Source organism: Penicillium solitum (assembly GCF_028829755.1).
Source record: "Penicillium solitum strain IBT 25940 chromosome Unknown utg000003l_segment0_segment0, whole genome shotgun sequence".
Classification (NCBI taxonomy): Eukaryota; Fungi; Ascomycota; class Eurotiomycetes; order Eurotiales; family Aspergillaceae; genus Penicillium; species Penicillium solitum.
In genome coordinates this window covers 2,893,162-2,914,367 of record NW_027072123.1, presented here as the reverse complement: position 1 = coordinate 2,914,367, position 21,206 = coordinate 2,893,162, and the positions used below count along the sequence as shown (strand labels likewise).

General features: G+C 48.9%; 9 protein-coding genes across 9 annotated transcripts; 4 read left to right on the top strand and 5 right to left on the bottom strand.

The window, feature by feature from the left end:
- Positions 1 to 19: 19 nt before the first annotated feature.
- Positions 20 to 409, top strand: N7455_005026 (uncharacterized protein; the record flags this gene model as incomplete). Its single annotated transcript, XM_040957641.2, has 1 exon — positions 20 to 409. One exon carries the CDS (start codon positions 20 to 22, stop codon positions 407 to 409), a length of 390 nt encoding a protein of 129 aa, XP_040812005.2.
- A 296-nt stretch (positions 410 to 705) lies between these two features.
- N7455_005025 (histidine phosphatase family protein) lies at positions 706 to 1,687 on the top strand (the record flags this gene model as incomplete). The annotated part of the gene is made up of 4 exons (XM_040957613.2): positions 706 to 881; positions 949 to 1,212; positions 1,327 to 1,542; positions 1,624 to 1,687. 4 exons carry the CDS (start codon positions 706 to 708, stop codon positions 1,685 to 1,687), a joined length of 720 nt encoding a protein of 239 aa, XP_040812002.2.
- Positions 1,688 to 1,887: 200 nt separating this feature from the next.
- On the bottom strand, positions 1,888 to 2,319 carry N7455_005024 (DASH complex subunit HSK3 family protein; the record flags this gene model as incomplete). The annotated part of the gene is made up of 1 exon (XM_040957567.2): positions 1,888 to 2,319. The coding sequence occupies one exon, from the start codon at positions 2,317 to 2,319 to the stop codon at positions 1,888 to 1,890; it is 432 nt and encodes a 143-aa protein (XP_040812019.1).
- Positions 2,320 to 3,518: 1,199 nt separating this feature from the next.
- N7455_005023 (ketopantoate reductase family protein) lies at positions 3,519 to 6,210 on the bottom strand (the record flags this gene model as incomplete). Its single annotated transcript, XM_040957550.2, has 5 exons — positions 6,031 to 6,210; positions 5,829 to 5,949; positions 5,737 to 5,777; positions 5,237 to 5,666; positions 3,519 to 5,181 (listed from the first exon to the last, which is right to left on the bottom strand). Exons 1-5 carry the CDS (start codon positions 6,062 to 6,064, stop codon positions 3,519 to 3,521), a joined length of 2,289 nt encoding a protein of 762 aa, XP_040811884.1. The 5' UTR covers positions 6,065 to 6,210.
- Positions 6,211 to 10,582: 4,372 nt separating this feature from the next.
- N7455_005022 (ATP-dependent RNA helicase SUB2) lies at positions 10,583 to 12,601 on the bottom strand (the record flags this gene model as incomplete). Its single annotated transcript, XM_040957635.1, has 5 exons — positions 10,583 to 10,628; positions 10,691 to 10,948; positions 11,003 to 11,363; positions 11,420 to 11,830; positions 12,349 to 12,601. The coding sequence occupies 5 exons, from the start codon at positions 12,599 to 12,601 to the stop codon at positions 10,583 to 10,585; spliced, it is 1,329 nt and encodes a 442-aa protein (XP_040811936.1).
- A 321-nt stretch (positions 12,602 to 12,922) lies between these two features.
- Positions 12,923 to 13,591, top strand: N7455_005021 (ribonuclease P Rpr2/Rpp21/SNM1 subunit; the record flags this gene model as incomplete). Its single annotated transcript, XM_040957556.2, has 1 exon — positions 12,923 to 13,591. One exon carries the CDS (start codon positions 12,923 to 12,925, stop codon positions 13,589 to 13,591), a length of 669 nt encoding a protein of 222 aa, XP_040811950.2.
- A 1,173-nt stretch (positions 13,592 to 14,764) lies between these two features.
- On the bottom strand, positions 14,765 to 15,363 carry N7455_005020 (uncharacterized protein; the record flags this gene model as incomplete). Its single annotated transcript, XM_040957534.2, has 2 exons — positions 14,765 to 14,995; positions 15,088 to 15,363. 2 exons carry the CDS (start codon positions 15,361 to 15,363, stop codon positions 14,765 to 14,767), a joined length of 507 nt encoding a protein of 168 aa, XP_040812008.1.
- Positions 15,364 to 16,887: 1,524 nt separating this feature from the next.
- N7455_005019 (WW domain binding protein 11) lies at positions 16,888 to 17,775 on the top strand (the record flags this gene model as incomplete). Its single annotated transcript, XM_040957667.2, has 1 exon — positions 16,888 to 17,775. The coding sequence occupies one exon, from the start codon at positions 16,888 to 16,890 to the stop codon at positions 17,773 to 17,775; it is 888 nt and encodes a 295-aa protein (XP_040811967.1).
- A 788-nt stretch (positions 17,776 to 18,563) lies between these two features.
- Positions 18,564 to 21,154, bottom strand: nimA (serine/threonine protein kinase nimA). Its single transcript, XM_040957611.2, has 3 exons — positions 20,983 to 21,154; positions 20,860 to 20,912; positions 18,564 to 20,799 (listed from the first exon to the last, which is right to left on the bottom strand). The coding sequence occupies exons 1-3, from the start codon at positions 21,032 to 21,034 to the stop codon at positions 18,712 to 18,714; spliced, it is 2,193 nt and encodes a 730-aa protein (XP_040811991.2). The 5' UTR covers positions 21,035 to 21,154; the 3' UTR covers positions 18,564 to 18,711.
- Positions 21,155 to 21,206: the final 52 nt, after the last annotated feature.

Genomic DNA, 21,206 nt, shown 5'->3' with positions numbered 1-21,206 from the left:
CAACCTACACCGATCCAAAATGAAGCTGATCCAACATCCCTTCCTTGCCCTAACTCTCCTCCCAGCAACCATAGCTGGCCTCCCCACCTCACGCCCTCCTACCGAAGAAGTCCAAGCCCACAGGCCCCATTGGACCTTTGACCTGTTTCAGAACAAGCACTGCGTGGGCACTACGGTCACCTACGCGGGGCAGGGGTCTTCAGGCTGCCGCTCCAACCTCGAGAATGGAGGTGCGGAGGCTTTCATCAATGTCAATATCGATCCGAGCTGCAAGGTGAAACTGTTCAGGGACAAGAAGTGTTCGCGACATGCGATGGTCGAAGAGATCAAAACTCGAGGCACCACGAAGTGCAAACCGATCTCACGGAAGAAGACAGCTCAGAGTTTTGAGGTGTCTTGTCAGTGGTAACTTGATAATCCATCTTTTTAGGGGAGGGGTTAACTATTCGGCGAGCTAAAAGGGTTAGACCAGAAGAAAAGTTTTGTTTTAAATGTTTAATTTACTAAAAAAAAAGCCAAGCCGAATAATTGAAGGTCAACTGCTGATCTTTTGTTAGTTCAATGTGTATGGGAGAAAAAGGGTGATAAGCCTGTTATCGGGGTCCACCATGACGCAAATGAGAGGACCCTGAACTTGTACTTGAACCGGATTCTCTTTTCTTTCCTTTTTCTTTCTTTTCACTATACTCAATTCAAATACATACAATGGCTCCTCGATGCTTTATTATCCGCCACGGCGAGACAGAATGGTCGCTTAATGGCCGACACACCGGTATCTCCGATCTACCGCTGACAGCCAATGGAGAGAAGCGCATTCAAGCAACAGGCAAAGCTCTCGTCGGAAACGACAGACTGGTTGTTCCCAAGAAGCTCGTTCATGTGTACGAAATACCTCGTCTACACTACTGACACTATTCCACTCCGAACGTAGCTAACACGCCGTTCTAGCTTTGTCTCACCCCGCACCCGCGCCCAGCGCACCCTAGAGCTCCTCGAGCTTGGCTGTCGGGGACGAATGCCTTGGAGTGAACAGGGGAAGCCCGAACACAATGAGGCAATTCGGACCGAGGCTGAGGTCGAGGTTACGGAGGCGATTAGAGAGTGGGATTACGGGGACTATGAGGGGTTGACAAGCAAGCAGATCCAGGCGCAGCGGGCTGAGAAGGGCGAAGGGCCGTGGAATATTTGGACAGATGGGTGTCCCGGTGGAGAGTAAGTGCTTCTTTTCTTCGTTATGTTCTGATTCTAGGGCTTAATTCCAATTATGCATTAAACATTGCCATGGTGTTGTCTTCCCATGCTAACATCCATCCCCTCTCCTACCAGATCTCCCGAGGATGTCGTTCGCCGCCTCGATGCTCTGATCGATGAGATCAGAAACAAATACCAGCGTCCCTGCTTCGAGAACCCGGATGAGCCCAAGAGCGATGTCCTTGTCGTTGCGCACGGCCATATCCTTCGTGCCTTTGCCATGCGCTGGACTGGAAAGCCGTTGACAGAGACATCGCTGATTCTCGAGGCCGGTGGTATAGGAACACTCAGGTAAGGCTCGGCCTTGAGGCAGAGAAAACTTCCTCTTCTGCCGTAATTTTGAGGAGCACAGCTAACATGACTGGGAAATAGTTATGAACACCATAACATCGATGAGCCAGCGATCATTCTCGGTGGTCAATTCGTGGTGGAATAAGATGATACGTCGGTTATATAGAGGAAACAGAGGAGAAAGGAGGTCATATCTCTGCTATTAGACATTGGACATATGTTAGCATAAGCCATGGAAATCGTCACCCACAGCCTATTTATTGTAAAGCACCGCAACACAATCATGACCAATCCGACTCACCATATCATATCAAATCAATACTCAATAATTGATAGTTCATCAATTCAATCCTCATCACTCTCCTCCCTCTTGATTTCCCCCTCTTGGGAATCTGCCTTCTTATCTTTGTCCGCATTTCCCTTAACCCCCTCCTCTCCCAGAATCTTCGCAGACCCCATAAACAGTGCCCCAGAATATCCACCTAGGAAGCGCATGTCCCCCGCCTGAACGGCAGTCATGCGGAGTAGGTTCTCTGTGTCGGCGAGGTTGGCGTTGAGCTGTGCGAGCTGGGAATGGAGGTGGGCATATTGCCGCGATTTGGCAGCGGACATAGAAGGGGTTGACGCATTCGAGTTGTAATTGGAGGTATATGTGGTGTTTGGGTTTGTATTGAATGTGTGGGTTGCTGTTGTGTTGTAATTGCTGCTTCCTGGGAGGGTTGAGGGGCGGGAGTAGGTGGTGTTTGATTCATGGCGGCGATGGATTGGAGGTGGCATTTTGGGTGTGATTTGTTTTTGAAGCTAATTTAAGTAGAAGTCGGGGGGGAAACGGTGCTCTATTCTGTGGCTTGGCTTGTGTGCAGGCTGGTTTTTGTTTGAGGTTCCAAGATTGTGTTGGTTGTTGACAATATTTGACCGCGGGATTGTTGACTATCTGATGATCACGTGCTGATACAGATACTCTATTTTATACTTCGAACCGAACGTGCATAGGCACTCGAATTTATCTTACTTATTTGACTAACACATACTTGAACTTCCATAAACTGTAGCAACCTCAATGATATAATGGAAGGGTCTATCAATTCATGTGCTCCTTGGAGTAATAAGGTGCTGTTCAAAAGACGCAGCGAATCTGAGGACTGCAGTGCACCCTGTATTAATTTTCCCTGCAAAACGAGAACCGAGCAACCAGATCAACACAACTCAATGAACCGGATAAATTCACCCTCCCGCTCTTTTGGAATGCGCCAGAGACCAGACCAGACTAGACCACAATAAAAGACGAGGCTGTTTGCATCAAGCCAGATGAGAGACAAGGAAAAAGGCGTGGCAAATGAAGGAAATACCCAGGGGGAGCGAATGATGATAAAACAGACAAAATGAAGACAATAGGCGTATACGAGTCTAAATGGGAGGGAAAAGGAATGCGCCAGCTGGTATTATACAGTCATGCAGAGAGATGAAAAGGTGGGCAGGGGAGCCGACGACGCTATATCGACATGCTGTAAAGATGAAAAAGGAGGTGGGAGGAAGAGAAACAGCAAGGATAAGTAAGGATTTCCCAGTTTAGGCTTGCGTAGTGGCCTCATTAAAAGTCGATAATGCCGCGAAACAGGATGAGTATCGATGCAGAGCAAATCACACAAAAAGAAAAAAAGACAAAACTCGCACGAACACTTCGTTATCCCAACCACACTCCGAAACAGGAAAGAAAAAAAAAATGAGTAACGAATACCCCTATGTCCCTCATGTATATGTAAAGAAGCAAACAGCAGAGTATTAACCTGTGCTTCGAGAGCACGGGACCGAAGAATAAAGTCCCCGCACAATGACACCATGATGCAAAAAAGGTCCAAACATGACCAATTTTCAGCGGACGATGAGCGTCCAAGCCGAGGAAGAATGCAATGCCGAAAAGGGAATTCAATCATGGAACGCCGGTCAGCCATTGGGAAAAGCAGGCGGAACCCGTCTTAACGAACGGGCGCCGCGACCCCTTGACCGCCAAGGCTTACCTGACTGCTGTGAGAGGAGGGTTCGGAATCAATATTTGCACTGGCTCCACTATCACCACTCCCCGCGCTGGCGCTCGCACTTCCGGTCAGATTCTGGTTCTTAGGGGGACCCTTAGCGGGGAACGCATTGCTCACTCCATAGTGTTGCTCAACTTGCTGCGGCCCAGCCGCGTTTCCTTGTCCCGGAGGGTACCGCGGCACCGGCGTACGCATATTACCAGGAGGTGACGGCTGGCCATTGTGAGGTCCACCAGGGGGGCCAAGACTGTGTTCACGCGCAATTGGAGGGCGGCCCATGCGGGGGCCTCCTGGGCCAGGGGGTCCCGGGGGTCCGCCGAAAGGAATTCCGGGAGTCTGACTGTTTCGCCGGCTCTGTGGGAAGGGTCGAGGTGGGTAGTCGCCCATGTGGCTGGCCGTTAAAGAATTGGCTCGAGAGTCCGCGTGCATCTGGTTTCGGTCAACGGCTCCATATCTGTTGGAGGAGTAGCTCATCATGGGATTATCCATGAGTGAATCATGGAGACCCGGGATTTCTTGCATCACACGGTCGCTCGCGCGTTTTCTGCCAAAGTAACGGAAGGCCGATGAGGGCCGGCTGCCTCCAGAGGGAGGGGCGTTTACACCAAATTCGGGGTTTTTACGGAGCTGGCTGTGGTTGGGGCCCTTGCGCCCTCGGCGGGAAGTCATGCTCATCATGTCGACACTGTCAGGGTCGATGTGGGGAATCCCCATATTATCCATCGGGTCGAAGTAATCCTCGTCTTCTTCATCAAAGGCCGTAGCAGGGCGGGAGGGAGCCGGTCCACGGCGTCCTGGGCCAGGAGGCCCCCGGCGCATGCTCATCTCCTGTTCACGCAGCTGTAGTTCACGTTGACGAAGAGCCAGCTCGCGCTCCCGTAATGTCAATTCAGAAGCAGGGCCAGGTGCTGGCTCGGGGTACCCATTTCCATTCTGAGGCGGTATAGTTGGTTCGCCCTGTTCATCATAGACAACCAAATGGCTGAATTCTTCAAGTCCCTCCAATGATGGGTCGCGCTGAACTCGGTTGGGGGGTGGCATCGGCATCGGTCCACCTGGGCCTCTCGGCATCATACCAGGGGGTGGGCCTCGTCTTTGTTGCGGGGGCATGCTCATTCCCGAGGGTGTTCGGCTTCCACGTATGAATTGCGGGCCACCATTCGTCATGGGTCGCTGCTGCGGAGGCACGGAAGATAATCGCGGAGGCGGCTGACCCATGACGGAAGCAGGTGGGGACTCCTGCCGGGACTTGTTCTGGTTTGCGATATTGACGTGATGTAGCATTGCGTACATTGTTTCGATTCGGGGAATGCGAACGTTGGACTCGATTGCCAACTTGATTGGTGACCCTAGGAAAGTCTCAACCTCCATGGGGCGTCGGCCCTGGAAATCCGAGTACATTGTAGTCGGAGAGTCCAGCGCAATCATTTTTTGGACCGTCTTATCCCGGAAATCGCTAGGGAATGAGCAACCTTGTGCAGAGGCGAGCTCCATCATCTCGTCAATGATGCCCATTACTAGTGGACGAACACCGGTTTTCTCGAGGAGTTGTGTATGATTCGGAGTGTCGAACACGACACTTGCGGGATGGAACGCGATCGGGCTGGGAGACGTTTAGCATGTAAATTCCAAATCCAAGCAAATCCGAAGAAACTCACCCTATCATACGGTCGAACTGCTCCTGTCTGATATTATCCGAAACTTTGCAGTCGACCTGCCCAGAGTTCAACGTCATTGCCAATGCCGCCGCCATGTCGTTCTGGATTGATGTCGGGATGGAGGAAGATTTGTTGGTTGCGCCCACGTGAATCTCGCTCGAGCTCAAATGTTCAAACTCGCTGGGTCCCGTTTGGGAGATCTCCACGTTGGAAACGAGAGAAAGGATAACGTTGGTAGGGTATCTTTGCTCAAGATGGGCTTCAATGCCGAGAGTATTTGTTGTATTCACCAGAATACAAGTGTGCTGTGGAGTGACGACGGATTCAATCACGGAGGCAAGGTCGTAGACATCTGGCAGGGCTTTCACGCAGAGGATGACATAGTCGTAGGCATTTTCACGGGATGAGGCTTCTTCGGGAGCACGAACAACTAGAAATCGGGACAGGTCAGCCGGGGCTCTGACCAGGGCTCAAGCCAAGTGGTGATATCAAAATCTCACCATGTCGGGGTTTGAATCGTTCGTTGCCGAATGCTTTTGATCTGCAGAGGGGATTAGCCATCTGGCTGTGACACAAGAACTTTGATACATACTTAAATGAGACACCGTATTGAGACACGGCGTCAAATCCAGATTTCCAGACTAGCGTAACGTCACAGGAGGTTGTCGCCTGAAGTCGCCATGAGAGGAAGGCAGAGATCGCATTGCCACCGACTACACAGACTTTGATTAGATGACGAACCATCTTTTCGTAGTATCCCAGACGTTAATATCTAGGTAGGAAGTTGAACTCACCGGACAGAATGCGCAGACGTGGAGGAGGAGCCATCTCTCAAATCTGGAAGGAACTGGGCGGGAAAGTCCCAGGTCAAAAGGTACTAGTACCCTATAACACGAGAAAACGAGAGAATGGAAGAAAAAGAGTGTGTAAGTGAAGAAGAGAAGAGGGAAGAGGGAATGGGGGACAAAAAAAAAAGGGAAGGAGAGTTGTAATCAGGATGAAATTCAAATGGAAGTTTAGACCGGGGGGGCAAAAGAAGGAAAAGACAGGGTTGTCCTTCAAGTTTCGTTTTTGCCGTGTCAAGTTATCTTCTCTCTCTCTATTTCTCTCTCTCTTTAACTTCACGCTTTAGGACAAGAGAAAAAAAAAGAGAAGGGAAAAAACGATTGAATGCGATCGGTCAACAAAATATGTTTTTCTTTTTCTCCTTGATACTTGCAAGCCCTCAACGATCGTGGATCCCCCTCAGTCCGGAAACGGAAATCAAGGAGCGATAAGAATTATTTCGACGGAATAGCGATGGATGCAGATGTTCTTGATCTTATTATCTTATTTGATCTTGTTGATCTTCTTCATTTTACTCTCTTTCCGTCTATTTTGGTCGATACATACTGTTGGGATCCATTCTACCACACAGTAAAGGGTCTAGCCTCCATATCCATCTTGCCATTTTGCGGCTCTCCAATACACGGAACAATGAAGATTGGAATTTTTCTGATATAACTAGGTACTGTATAATCAATACTTCAACATTCAGGTGGTAAATTGAATGTGCAGTTCAATTATATATAGCAATTATAGATTTATTATAGATGTATATGTACGGAGTATAGAGTTGAGAGTTGGGCATGTACTCTGTACATATTGATGCCTTGATAAGTCTGATGCTATATTTAACTTCCCAAAGTTAAATTTCTTTTCCTGATACAGAACAATACTGTATTTTTCAATTTTGACTTTGCTGGCCCACAAACGCTCTCTTCGATCTGCTTCTGGCCTTAATTCTCTTTTTTTTTTCCCTTCAAATTATATTGCGTGTGTATGTGTGTGTTCTTTTTTGAAGTCTTTCGTTCTAGGGGATTAAACTAGAACGACGCGTTGTATGCCGCGTCCCTGGTCTCGTCATCTACCTCCACTCTAAAAACCCACAGTCTCTATACTCCGTATCTCGGAACCGACGTTAGGCAAGATGTACTCCGTAAACAATATGGAGACCTGTCAACAAAAGAATACTATAGATCCCATAATCGGGAATCCCGAGTATTTTTGTTTGTTCCTGGAAACATGGAAACATGGTGGTCTTAATCTTTCAGTATAGTTATCATTTACAAAGTCAACACCAACCTATCTCCGGTTCCTAAGATCAAGACAATGTACCGGGCACATTCTTTGAACCATTCCAAGGGGGATAGGTCTGGTTCGGCTCACAAATCCCATACACGGCATCAAGTGTGCATGTATACGGTACCTGAGCCGGTACCTGGAGTGGTTCACACCACATGCATATGAACGCATCAATTTTGTATCCCTGATCGACATTCAATTGACAACTAGACTGGTGTACCACAGAAAATGGCCACCGGGCATTGTACATCGTATGTTGTACGACTTGGAACAACGGTAAGAGGGGTTGAATATCCCCTCTTCCTTCCCCACCGGCGACATTCTCTTGAACCTTGGAAAGAATGTTGTATTTCTGGAGGTTATCGTGATACAGAAGAGTAAAAAAGGTACCGATCCCGATACTTGCATATGGGTAAATATTCGAGACTTTGGGTCATTATTTTGGACTCGTTCGAACTACCCAACTTGGGGAGGTAGCTCACCAATCCGGCATTGGAGGCGGAGAGAGAATTACAAGGGATGTTTAAGATCAACTGTCCGCATGCCTTAGAAGGGGGAGGCGGTGTTGATAATCCCAGCATACCAAAGTAGTGATCGACACGCGTGCCCAAGCAATGATGCTTGCAGCTTGTCCGCATCAAGGGATCGACCCCAAGAGACTTTTTTGATATCGGGGATTTTTTTTCTTCTGATTCATTCAATCTGATAATTATATTACAAAAATAGTCCTGGTATTTTATGGGAATCTCAAAAGTGTGTAAAATGCAAACAATGGCTGCAGTAGCTGCAATGTACATTAAATGTACGTCCCTACTGTTCTGGACCAACATAGAAGGGCTAGAACATGGATCAGTCACATCTCCTGTAGGCTGTGGTCTATCGCTTGGAACCAGTCCAGATCTCTGGGGGAACGGAGTATCCAATGTAATAATAAGACAAATCTGCATGTGCACAAATAATACCCCGTTGTGCAGGTGGAACCACAATGATGACAGTACATTTGACACCTCTCTTTTCTTCTCTCGGAACCGGAAATAGACAGAACAGACTAGATGTAGCATTGTATATTCTGGTACTCCGCACAAGATACATAAACACATTCAAACGCCGATATGTGGCCATGCCGACAGGTGGCAGGGGTAAGAACCACGTTTGCGGAGACCCGGAAACAGATCTTCAATATCAAAGCATCATACATAATTGTGTTGCTCTCCCTCAGCCACAATCGGTCTTGGCTTTGAATAAAATCAGATTTTATTTAGGCGAAAGCCACAGTTGTCATGATATCGCAGCCTCGGATATCGTAATTTGGCCTTAAATTGGACTGGATACTTCGCATATATGTACTCCGTACTCCGTACGGAGTATATGAGTACCATATTACGTACCACGTTTTACCATATATTAATCAATCTTGAATGCAAGCCTCGTCCCACTGAAATCAATCTTGAATGCAAGCCTCGTCCCACTGAAACCAATTTAATCCCACAGGGGCCCTGACCGGCCCTGATGTTGTCGGTGCGGTTATGGTCGAATTCCCTCGGAACCCGGCGGATGTAAAAATTTTAAAAAAGGAGAGAAAAGTGTGATTGGAATTGTAAATTGTACAAAAAATCCTCCGTACTAAGAGGGTCCCTCGATCGTATCAGTGCACAGTCATTGGCCTATCATAATTTCTGATCGGCCTGGTCTCACCTGGGCACGCTATTGCTCGCTGTGCCTAGTTGATTGGGTTAGCGTGGTTGAGATAAACAGAGCTATGCTTTGTATGTATTTCGTACTCCGTACAATAATGTGGATATTGTAGCTACTTCGCATGTGCTCCGTGCGTTGTAGCTATGTACTCGGTTACGAATATGAAGCATCTGCAAATCACGCGGCGAACGCCGCAGACTCTGCACACCTTCGTATGAGATAGAGCCATTCACAACAGCCGACGCTGAAGCGAGACAGCCCCCTGGTAGACACTGGAGTGAAAATCTGAGACAGAGTTTGGAGGGTGTTTGGCCTGTCTCCGTACCTTGTTTTCTTAATGCGCTACTTGGTGCCTTTCCATCTTCTAGCGCGTTGGGCGAAGCCACTTTTTATGTTTTGACTTTGATTTTCGCCTCAAACAGCGTAATGCATTAGGTAACTGTATTTTATATTTTAGGTCTTCTTTTATTTTATGTGCTTTATTTATGCTTGATAACTTTCTTTCGACCTAGGTGGTTTTCGGGTGTGTGGTCAATGGCCATATATATATTTAAGAGATATATATGGCAATGTGGTTCGAAGTAGGAAAATTTAATCATTGACAATCATACAAGATCATCTATCTACATTCATATCTTGCTACATATGTACTCGCTCTCTCGCCCCCTGAGGGGATCCCAATTTCCTTGCCGTGTGTTCAACCTGATAGTTGTCGTGATTTCCCTGCAGCATGCAGGGGAAACTGTTATTCCGTAAATCCATGACTAGCTGATACCGACACCGAGCTTGTTGCAAACCAAACAGTGTTATATATACCCTGGGTAGTTGTATTTAGTTTAAATCGGCAGATATCCTAAGCATTCATGAAGCATACATATCTTGCCCAGGTTGACATGGTGCTTCGAATCTGTCAAAAATCACATCACTGCTACAAGGATCGGGTAAAGGATGACCAAAGTTGCTACGAAGGATATGCAAGTCAGATTGGAACTGCGACCAGGGCCTACATCCACCCAGCTGGTAGATACATTGCATGGCGGAGGTTTATTCTCGGGCTCCTAGAGCTACAGGTGGACCGGCTCCAACAGGTATGGGCAAACCACGGGGAGGACAGATGATCGGAGATTGAATTCTGGTGTCTATATCCACCCTGGCTGGATCGGATCGGTAGGGTCTTTGGGTCGTCTGGTTGAAACCGGCGGTGCATATCTCTATCTGATTGTCTTCGGTTTTGACTTGTCTCGCAGACGTCGATAACTATGACATCGCAACTCCACATTGAGATTCCAAGATTCCAGTTAGGGTACGGTCATGATACGTTTGAACAGTTGTGCAGGGCTAACCCATTCTTGCTTCCATTGCTGTTTTCGAATACATGGAAGGGTTGTGCCTCACTTCAATACCACGGGAGGGCAGAGGCAGCGCCCAACGGCGGAGAAAAACATATCAAAACCCGAGCTAGTGCGCCATAACAATTGAAAAGAGGAAAAGAAATTTCAAATCAACAAAGTTTTCATCTGGAGATGCCTAAGCCATGTAGGTGGTGGAGTCAACACCAGCCTCGGGGTACTCACTGCGTACATGGTTAGTATTTTGGCAAAGGGTATTGTAATTTGGAATCAAAGGAAAACTTACGGAAGGGCAACCTCAAAGCGCTTCTCAATCTCCTTGAGGACCTTCTCGTCATCCTCGTTGCTGACGAAGGAGATAGAAAGACCCTTGGTACCGAAACGACCGGCACGACCAACACGGTGCAGGTAAGAGTCAGCGTCGGCGGGGAGATCGTAATTGATGGCGAGGTTGATGCGCTCGATATCGATACCACGGCCGAAGACATCAGTGGCAACACAGATACGCTTGTTGAACTCCTTGAACTCCTTGTAGCGCTTGATACTAGATGGAGGTCAGCAAATTGCCCCGGCCAATGCCGAACTCGGATGGACTTACCGCTCCTCCTGGCTGACACCAGAGTGAACTGCGATACTGGGGAAGTTGCACTCGCGCAACAGCTTGTCCAGCTCGTTGGCACGTTGGGTGCTCTTGACGAAGATGATAACCTGGTTGAACTCGAGGTTGTCCAAAAGCTCATTCAGCTTGCGGTTCTTCTCCTTCTCGTCGAGCTTGATGTAGTACTGTTGCAAGCCGTGGAGGGTGAGCTTGGTATCATCATCGACATAGACCTCCAGCGGGTTGCGCATGAACTTCTTGCAGATGGGACGAATCTCCTGGGAGAGAGTGGCACTGAACATCATAACCTGCTTGTCGGCGGGAGTTGCACGGAAGATTTCCTGGACATCACGGCGCATGTCTGAGGGGAGGTGTTAGTGGGATGTGATAATCGAGTCGTATCTCGCATGCACGTACCAATTTGGTCAAGCATCTTGTCACACTCGTCGAGAACAAAGGCCTTCACGTTGCGCAGGGACAATTTCTTGTCACGGACCAGCGCGTTCAGACGACCAGGGGTGGCAACAACAATGTTGGGGTGAGTCTCCTTGTTGGACAGGATTTCGACGTCCTTCTGGATCGGGGTACCACCGTAGAAGACCGCAGTCTTAACGTCGGGCAAGTACTTCGAGAAACGGGCGTACTCGTTCTTGATCTGATAAGCAAGCTCACGGGTGTGGCACATAACCAGGATCTGGCACTCGCCAGGAACGGGCTCCAATTGATGAAGGGTGGTGAGAACGAAGACCGCGGTCTTACCGAGACCGGACTTGGCCTGGCAAAGAACATCGACGTTCAAAATGGAAGTCGGAATGCAAACTTGCTGGACTGTTGGAAGGCGGAGCCGATGTTAGATTGGGTTCGACGAAAGAAGAAGCAAAAAAAAAATCCGTCTCGCAATGTCCGTCCATCCCCCAACAACATCAAATTGATGCGTGGGCGGTCATCTTCCACCGCTTGATCAAACCACCGTGACTGTACGTCACATTCAAAGCCATGCTTTTTGTGGATATCCTATCATATTCTGCAGACAACATGAGGTGCGCCTCACAAGGAGACAAACGTGATAAATACCACGGTCTTCCACCGCGCGCGCGAATCTCCACGGAGTACGTGGGAGTTGGGAACGGAGGCTCAAGCTTAGCGCAAGAGCGCCACAGGACCAAACACGTATATATTGTAAAGAGATATTGTCCTTTTCAGGAGCAATAATCCCCATGTCGTCTGCAGATTCGAAACACGGCTGATTGCCAAATACCGACAGAAGAATCTTCCCGCGAGGATGGATGGACGTTGGAGATTGGACAAATGGAGGAACGCTTGTGGGAATAATGAGTTAGACTAACCCTCCGATGGATGTTCGAAGCCGCAGTCGGTGATGGCGCGCAGAAGTTCACCCTTCAGCAGGAAGTCGCGGAAACCGGTGGAGTGGATACCGACGTAGCTGCCCTTCTTGTCGGGACGGCCGCCGGTTACAGTCAAGTCACCCTGCTTGTCGTCATCGCCATTGGTGGCTGCAGGCGCAGCAGTGGTGGCTGGTGCTGTGGTGGTCTGAAGCTCCTCATCAGAGTAGTCGATAAGATCTTCCTCGTGAGACATGGCGACGTAAATAGGTGAGTTTTGAGGGGAAAAGGTCAAAGTATTGGGAGAGAGAGATGATGTGGGGTTGAAGTGAAAAGAAGACAAAGATAGTAAGGAGAAGAGTATGGACCGCGGGAATGTGGCAGGTCTCGATAGACAAAGGTGGTAGGGGAAGAAGTCACAAGGCGGTAGGACGAAGACCTCACCAAGGGAGAATCACGTGGTTATTCAGCCTCACCGCTTTTGGTCCAGCGTCAATTGGGAAGCTTTTCTCGAATTGCAGGTTGCAGCAAACAACCTTGAGATCCACTTGCTTGTTGATCTGTCAAATTTTCGAGAATGGCAAAAGCCAAAGGCAAGAAGGAAGCCAAGAATTCCAAGAACTCCCAGAGCCATATTCGAGCACGGCTAGATTACCTACATCAAGCTGCCGCATATTTCCAGGGCAAATCTACACTCGCCGAGGGTCAGAACGTCAAAGTTCACAACAATGAACCCACCTCAGTTGCTGGTCATGTTGACCCTGAGGATAATGGCCACACAGTATATACCCAACAACAAGTCTGCTCTGTGAATCAAAAGAAGACTCAAGAGCCATTGAGAAACCTCTCAAGGGTATGTGTATCACATCTACGCGCCGTTGCAATGAAGACGCAAATTCGGCTGCCGGTCACACTGAAGAGATCAGTTTGTAAGCGCTGTGACACGATCTTGATTCCGGGTGTGACTTGCTCGCATGAAACCAACAACGCAAGTCGCGGCGGCAAGAAGCCATGGGCCAATGTACTGGTTGTCCGGTGCCTCACATGCGCGACTGAAAAGCGATTCCCTCAGACGGAGAAACGTGGGAAAAAGCTCGTTGAGCGCCGCAAGGAGAAAGACTCGACCTTGGTACTCGATGTGAATGCACTAGAAGTGGATACCTCAGCGGCGTCGCAAGGAGAAGCAGTCGAATTATGTGAAGAGAATGTGCCAATGATGGATGCTGCAGATGTCCCAGTGACGTGAATCGCACCCGCCAAATTCATCTGTTACGTGTGGGGTCACTTCCATATGTTGAACCTTACACCCTGCGCATTCCCCCATGTCCTGCAGAACACGAAACTGGCGTGGTCGCACTTTCAGGCTGCGCGCTTCAACAGGCCAGTGCGCCTCGCGCTTGCCGTATCCACGACATGATCAAGGCGCCCTAGTGAAGAGCCTGTCGACCGCGTTTTTGGTGGGCTTTTACAATGAGATATCAGCTATAATGACTAGGGCTGTCCATCAAATCAGGGCAATTGTGTCCACCCTCATTGCCGGAAGAAGTCTCAAGCCCGTGAGTAGCCTCAGTATATCCTCGGCGACCACACCCGCACGGCCGGCATGCTTGATATTCAAACCCAGCCTCTGACGTTTTAAGGTTCGTATCAACCTTGGAGGACCCAATGCAATGCGGCGCACGATTCAATCATTTTGAAGAAACTGTTCCCAATTATATTGCAGAACACCATAAGCCAAGCTATAGCCATCTCAACGATGGACATGGGCCAACATCAACGCAAAAAAGAAGAGGAAAACCCGGAGCAATGTACACGCAACATGCAGAGAGGGGAATCAAAACAACAGGGGAAATAGCAGAAGCATCAAATCAAACAAGAAGATACAAAGATGGGTCGTGCTTATGCGCTTGATATCACATTAAAAATCCTTCATGATAGTCATCAAATCTCATGGATTTCCAGTACCGGGCGGGAACCGAGTTGCCATGGCCGTCGTGGGTGGAGCTCAAGCAGTCGTGGAAACACTGCAGTCCTTTCGAGGTCGCATTCTCAACACCGGTGTCTCGCTTTGATGGCGCCGTGAGGCATGCAGTTCTTAGAGCCAATTGTGTCATAAAGCAGATACCCAGACTAATAAAATGTGACATACATGAATACGGTGGCTGATGCGCATTCAAAGAAAAGGGTCCGCGAGGACACATTCGATATATAGTTTTTTGTTTCTTTTCGTTCTGTCGGCTTTGGTATTTTCTGGTTTGGGTACCTGTGTGGAGAAATATAGGTGTGTATTGGTCGAACCATCCAGTGGTCGAGTAAAAGTGAGAGATGTGCGAAACGCATGACCGTAAACGGTCTTTCGGGGCGTTTGAAGACAGGTGTGGGTTTGGAAGTATATGGAGGGGTTGTATATGGGAAGGTATCATCGTCGGCGCCGAGAACTCTGGTCAATGCGATGATCTAGGTTCTCGATTCGACCACGGAATGACCTGACGATATCGCGGATATGAGCGATCTTCGCCAAGTCATTGTCCAACTCGTCGATAGAAGCTAGGATTTCACGAGTGCGGGCGATTTCGGCATCGGCATTGCGAATGACGTTTCCCGCGCGGTCATAGGTGTTTTGGATGGAGCGCTGCATTTGATCCTCGAGCTAGCAAGAATGCCTCATGTTAAAACCAAAACAATGAAATGTGATTTCCCGATGATTTGGACATCCGGCCAAGAACCGCTGGGAAAACATACATATTCGATCCGCTGACTGATCTGAGCCTGTAAGCTGTCTAGCTGGTGCGATAGTGCGCGGAGGCTCATAGGGTCCAGAAGCAAACGGCCCTGGCTGCTGGCAGCGCTGGTTGCGCGCGAGCTGGAATTGCTGGTTCTTCCGGTGCCTCTGCCCCTGGCCACCCCATTGCCGGCATGGCCGCCCTGCAAGGCAATCTGCTGTTGCTGTCGGAGGATCTGGATCTCGGAGGAGGTGAGGCCAAGCGAAGTGTCGGGAATCGAGGCTGAGACGGACATTTGGTCCCGGCAGAGACATGCTCCGACCGCGACAGTCTACGAGGCGCCGATCAAACTCGATGTGAGACCAAACGGACCACAGGTCATGATGGAGGATGGAAGGTGTAGAGAGGAGAGGTTGCGATATACTCCAGTCAGGTTGGGGAATGCGACTATTGACGGTTAAAGAGGGGAGGGAAGCTTCTTTTTTCCCTCATGAGGAGAAATCAAAAAGGAAAAAAGAGGCGGAGAAATAAGGCGTGAGCCGCTGGGAGTTTGGCGGCAACTAAACAGCGCGCGGCTCCAGGGAAGCCAGTTACACTCCCCGATGAAGAGGCTAGTGAGATTTCTCTTTTATATGTTCTGGAGCACAGGCTCGTGCAGAAATATGATACCTCGGACCTCCCCATAAAGAGGGGCTTGAAGATGGAACGAAAATCCCCAAAAAAGCAATATTTAGTGCGTTGTGTATTTCTTGTTTTGATGTTTTAGGGGTTTCGTTCTTTTTTTTTTTTTGTTTTTTTGGTTTCATTCGTCAAGTACTTCTTCAATGGTTTTATTTTATATTGGATGTTGCGAGGCTACATAAGTCAATGCTGGGCTCTCTGTGCCTATCTTGATGAGGGAGAATCAAGAGGCTCTGCGGTATGCGTACTAGAAATATAAGAGAATCAAGAGCAATAGTGCATAGTATACATATATACGCAATGATAATATCAATCATATTAAAGCCCTCTGAAATATAACCCTAGGTATAAATCAATATACATATGTATCTAGATGTACCCTGTACTCCGTACGATGTATGTCGTTGTAGTTCCAATTCCGAACCATGGTAGCTCTCTCTCCACTTTTCCACTCTTTTCTCTACGGAGAACTGCAGCGACCAGGTGAGACTTAACTTTGATTGGCCTCGTAAATACACCGCCCTTCTCTCCGCTTTTACCATCTGTACGCGACTTAGGTAGTTTTCTGCCAGCCAAAAATATCCAGGACTTAACCTTGGAACTCTGCCGTGGTTGCTGCACCGTTCCGTACTTCGATTCCAACTTCAACTTCGACCTCAACTTCTTTACTCAGCCGCTACTATCATATCCAACCTTACCTGTCTATGCTGTGAGACTGAAACCGGCAATTTTACCTGAGACACCGCTTGTTCATATACTTTCTCGCATTCGGCCTTTGAGCGTCACCCAATCCCAATCCCGGACACCTGCAGTCTCGAACTGACGGCCCGACGCGATCAGTCCAGCCGAGGCGACCTAACGCACTGATACCTGTTATTCTGTGAGACAGACAAACCAGCTATCCTAATTCCGCGCTTCATTTTCGAGTGTGCGCCTTGCATTCTTGTTTCCAACCATATCCTTCACGTGGGGCAAACCCCACAAAGCCTAGGAGCTTGTGCCGGTACTTAATTTGCGATCTCTGGAATTGATTCGACAAGTGCCCGAGGGATTTATTACCGGCTTTCGCAGCTAGGTTACGCCATACCGATAATTACAAACCACCCCCACACCAATCCCAACCTCAACACACGACGTCATGGCAAAAGACAAAGAGCGCTCGGTCAACCCTGCCGCAGCGCAGCGGAAACTTGATAAACAAAAAGAGTTGAAGAAAGGGAAATCAGAGGCATTAGCGCGCCGAAACGAGAAACTTGCGCGCCGCAACCCAGATCGAATTCAGCGCCAGATCAACAGCTTCAAAGAAGCCGAGGAATCAGGACAAAAACTACGACCGCGAGATAAGGAGCTTCTCGAAGCGCTGGAGAAGGATTTGAGAGGCGTTTTGAAGGCGCGTGAAGCTCTTGGCGACAAGGCACCTCGGTTCGATCACGGCGGCAGAGGAGGCCACCAGGGTGATGGTGCTAGACGAGGTGGTGGCGACGGCGTGCTTGGGAAGCGAAGGCGAGGCTCAGATGAAACACGAATGCCTCGCGATAGTGACAGCAGCGACACGGATGAGGATGTACGGAGGATACCCATGCCGCGGGATACACCGCCACCGATCCCGCGCCAACACCAGCACCAGCGCAGACGGGATGTAAATGTGCCTTCGGAACAAAACGCTGAGCGCAGTGGTCCTCACCCTCTGCCATCTCGTCCAACGGCGGTTCCAGCGGCCAGGACAGTTTACGAGGCGAAGCCTCAGATTCGGGACCTGCGACAGGAGGCAACTAAGAAGTTCGTTCCGGCTGCGGTCAGGATGAAACAGCAGTCAATTAAGGGACAGGGGAAGTTGTTGGAACCGGAAGAGATGGACAAGCTTGAGAAAGCTGGATATAATGCTGGCCCCGCCCCGGAAGCACAGGCTGGCGATTCGCCACAGGAGGATTGGATGTTGACGTTAGAAGAAGAGGAGCGGCGTCTTAACGAAGAGAGTAAGTCAGTTCAGATAGAAGAGGTCGAAGATGAGGAGGCGTGGGCTTAATGTCTGACCCTTTGAATAAAAAGTTTCACTAAACGTGATGCACCTATCATGCTACAGATTTCAATTAGATGTGCAAGATTGTATATTCCACGTATAGTCCAAAAGAGTACCTAAGTGTAGCGGTTATGCATATTAGGGCTAGCATTACAGATGACTCGACTGGCATCTAAAAGTCGGGAATGCACAAAATATGTTTGTGTATGAAAATGGGTGTGTGCATCCAACATTGAAGCATTACAGTACCAGACCTCCCAACTCTCCCTGAAACACCAAAGTGCAATAAGTATGGAGAACATGGCCGAGGAGAAAGATTGTCCAAAACGGGAAGTAGGGTGAAGGACTCCTAACAAGAGTCCAACATAACCACAAAGCAACATATTTACAACGGACAAGGATACGACGAGCAATAAATTAAAGGTTTAGAGAAACAGTAAGCAAAATACAAAAATCCAACAGTGGATGCATGGCTAATGCAAATAAATGTACAGGAGGACTGAATCATCTCCTTCTTTGAAGGGGGCGTGACGGCATAAATAACAAAAGAAAAGTAGTAAAGAATCCAGTCGTGGAGGTAAGTGTGTAGCCAACGAAGGCAAAGAGCCATGGACGAGCCATGGACATGTGTATCAAACTCCGTGTCTTGCATGTGGCAAGGATGCTCCGAAAACATTAGGGCCAACTCCGTGACATAATGGGAAAGTATGGGCAAGAAGCGAAGTGCGAAACCCGAAAACAGTGGGAAAAAAAAGGCGAACTGAGGGTTTCCAAAGAAACCAAATCATCGAAATCCAGAACAGAACAGAAAAAAAAGAAGAAAAACCTCTAATCCAAAACAAACTCCATCCACACCAGACCAAGACGCCATAAAAAATCAGAAACCGGAACCAAACTGAAAGAACAAAGTAAATGCAAAGGAAATCTGATCTGAGTGAAAGTCTACCGCAGGTTGCGGATAACCTTCTTGCCACGGGCAAGGAAGGGGCTGGGCATCTCATCCAGTTCAGGGTTCCAGATAGCAGGAGCATCACGTTCAGAGCATTTCACACTCATGGTGGGACCGCCAGCGCGCGAATCACTGGCACAACGCTTGACTTCATCCATCGGACGGCCTCCAGCTCTCGCCTGTGCGAGTTCGACCAGAGTCCGGCCACCCATGTTGCGTTGCATAACAGCCTTGAACATTTCTTCGCCGCCACCCCCATTCTTGGAGGGGGGAGGTTGCTGCTTCGAGGCACTCTTGCGAGTTGGTGAGGTGCCCGCATCGGCAGCGAGGTTGGCGGATGATGGGATTTTAGTTAGACGACGGTGGGGAGATCTGGCTCTGCTCTCACTTGCACTGCGCTCTTCGGATTGGGAAGCAGATGCACTCGTCGATTGAGGAAGCCGAGTACCACTAGAAGGGAACAGAGAGGGCTGAGTGGTAAGTTTCTGCATGAGAGCCGCGGTGTTCTGGCGAAGTAGAGGTCGCCGAGGCGCCTTCAACGGGTCGGGCTTCACCTTGGGCCGAGTTGGGGAGGGCAAGTCCGGTGTGTCGTCCTCATCATCGGAGTAGGCTAGGGTGGGCTCCCACTTTGCCTTGTTCCGCTCGGCCTCTGCAAAGATGTTGCGAGCGCCCCCTTGGGCGGAAGTGCGGCGGGGAGACAAGGAAAGGGAAGCGATTGAAATAGGTGACGGCTCGGCCATTTGAACGTCTACCGGTGAATCAACAACGGTCTTGGAACGACAAAATGGCGTTCGGGTCTCTTTCTTGGGCTGCTTTCGGGTATTTGATGGAGGAGAGCCCAGAGACAGCTGGCTGATGTCGGCGCTGGATGAAGGGGTAGTATCGCTGTCGTCTGTCATGTTGGCAGAAGACCGGGAAGACCGCCAACCTTGATTGCTGGATCGAGAAGACCCAGAGCCATGGGTACTCGTGCGAAATACATCATCTCGGGAGGTGTTACTATTGGAAGTGTTGTGCTTGTACTTCTTCACCTCAATGGCAACCCTTTCTTGCACTTCAGACTCAAATCGCTTACGAAGTCGGTCAAGTTCGCTTTGCACCTGGCGGTCAATTTCCAAGCGTGCTTTGACCTCCCACTCTCGTCGGACGGTGTTTTCAATTTCAGCCTTGATATGTTGCTTTTCTGATTCTCTCTTGGCGAGATTCTGTTCCATCTCGCGGACTTTATGGACAGCAACCTCCTCACGTCGGCGCAGGGTCTTTCCGAGGTCAACAACCTCTTTCTCCTTGCGCATCAAGCGAATGATAGGAAGATGAATTAGAGCGGAAGTATCAGGGCGGTGATCGGGATTGACCCGTAGACAGCTTCCGATAACGTTTTTGAGCTCTGGTGAATAGTAATCAGGCAGGGGAGCGAATTTTCCCTCGCGAATTTTTTGAACTAGTTGAATGTGGGTGCGAGCGTTGAAAGGGGGCTCTTTCTGGCAGAGCTCGTACATGATGCAGCCAACCGCCCAAATATCGGAGCGCAGGGTGTATTTTTCAGCTGCACAAATTTCCGGTGACATGTAGAAAGGTGTGCCAACATAAGTTGATGCGAAATCGTGCGATTGCATTTGCTTGGACAGACCGAAATCGCCCAGCTTTACGGTGTTGTCGCTACCGAGGAAGATGTTCTCCGGCTTCAGGTCGCGATGCAAGATAGTGACTTGCCCCTGTTTTCCCTTGAGACCAGACGGTTTGGGAGCTGGGCCCAGAATGTTTGATCCGACCTCGGCGGGATCGGAGCCGTAGTGACACCGGAACAAAGCAGTGACAAGCTGGGAGAGAATGCGCCAAACAAACTCCTCTTCGGCGTACTTGTTGGCCTTCTTCAAGTTCTTGATGACCATGCCTAGATCTCCGCCGCCGCAGTACTCCATGTAGAGATACAGGTCCTGGCTGGCCTTGAGATGTTCCCGGTGGTAGTATGCGACGATGTTTGGGTGACGAAGCGAACTCAAAATGTTGAATTCGGCAGTGAGTTGTTCGCGTTCTTTCTGCGACATTTTGATGTAGTTGATTTCCTTGCGGCATAATATCTATAGGAGCAAGTGTATGTTAGTTCCGGTTGCAAGATCCCAACAATGTACTGCACTTACGAATCCATCTGACTTCCTCTTGACTTTGCGAATGATCCCGAAGGAACCGCAACCTGAATGAATACATAAGATTAGTTTTGAACATGGAGAATATAACTTGGGTCATAAAAGCGCAGAGCTTACCAATTTTATCCAAAATCTCATACTTATCGGCCTCAGCCAAAGCAATCGCCATGGCTACAGATTGCTGTAGAGTTTAGGACAATAAGGTGAAGACGAAACAGAAGAATGAGAGTCAATGATGCATGAACGGTTTGAGACAGGGTCCTGTGTTAGTAAAAAAAAAGGGTCGAACTGCGGAATTGAAGATTTGAAGAAGAGTCAAGGCAATATGAATTGGAGCTTTG

Bases quoted from the DNA above. Each gene is read 5' to 3' on its own strand.
- nimA (XM_040957611.2), bottom strand. From the start codon at position 21,034: ATGGCGATTGCTTTGGCTGAGGCCGATAAGTATGAGATTTTGGATAAA. The intron at 20,913-20,982 runs GTAAGCTCTGCG...GTATTCATTCAG, and splicing joins TGAGATTTTGGATAAAATTG to GTTGCGGTTCCTTCGGGATC. The intron at 20,800-20,859 runs GTAAGTGCAGTA...TTGCTCCTATAG, and splicing joins AGAGGAAGTCAGATGGATTC to ATATTATGCCGCAAGGAAAT.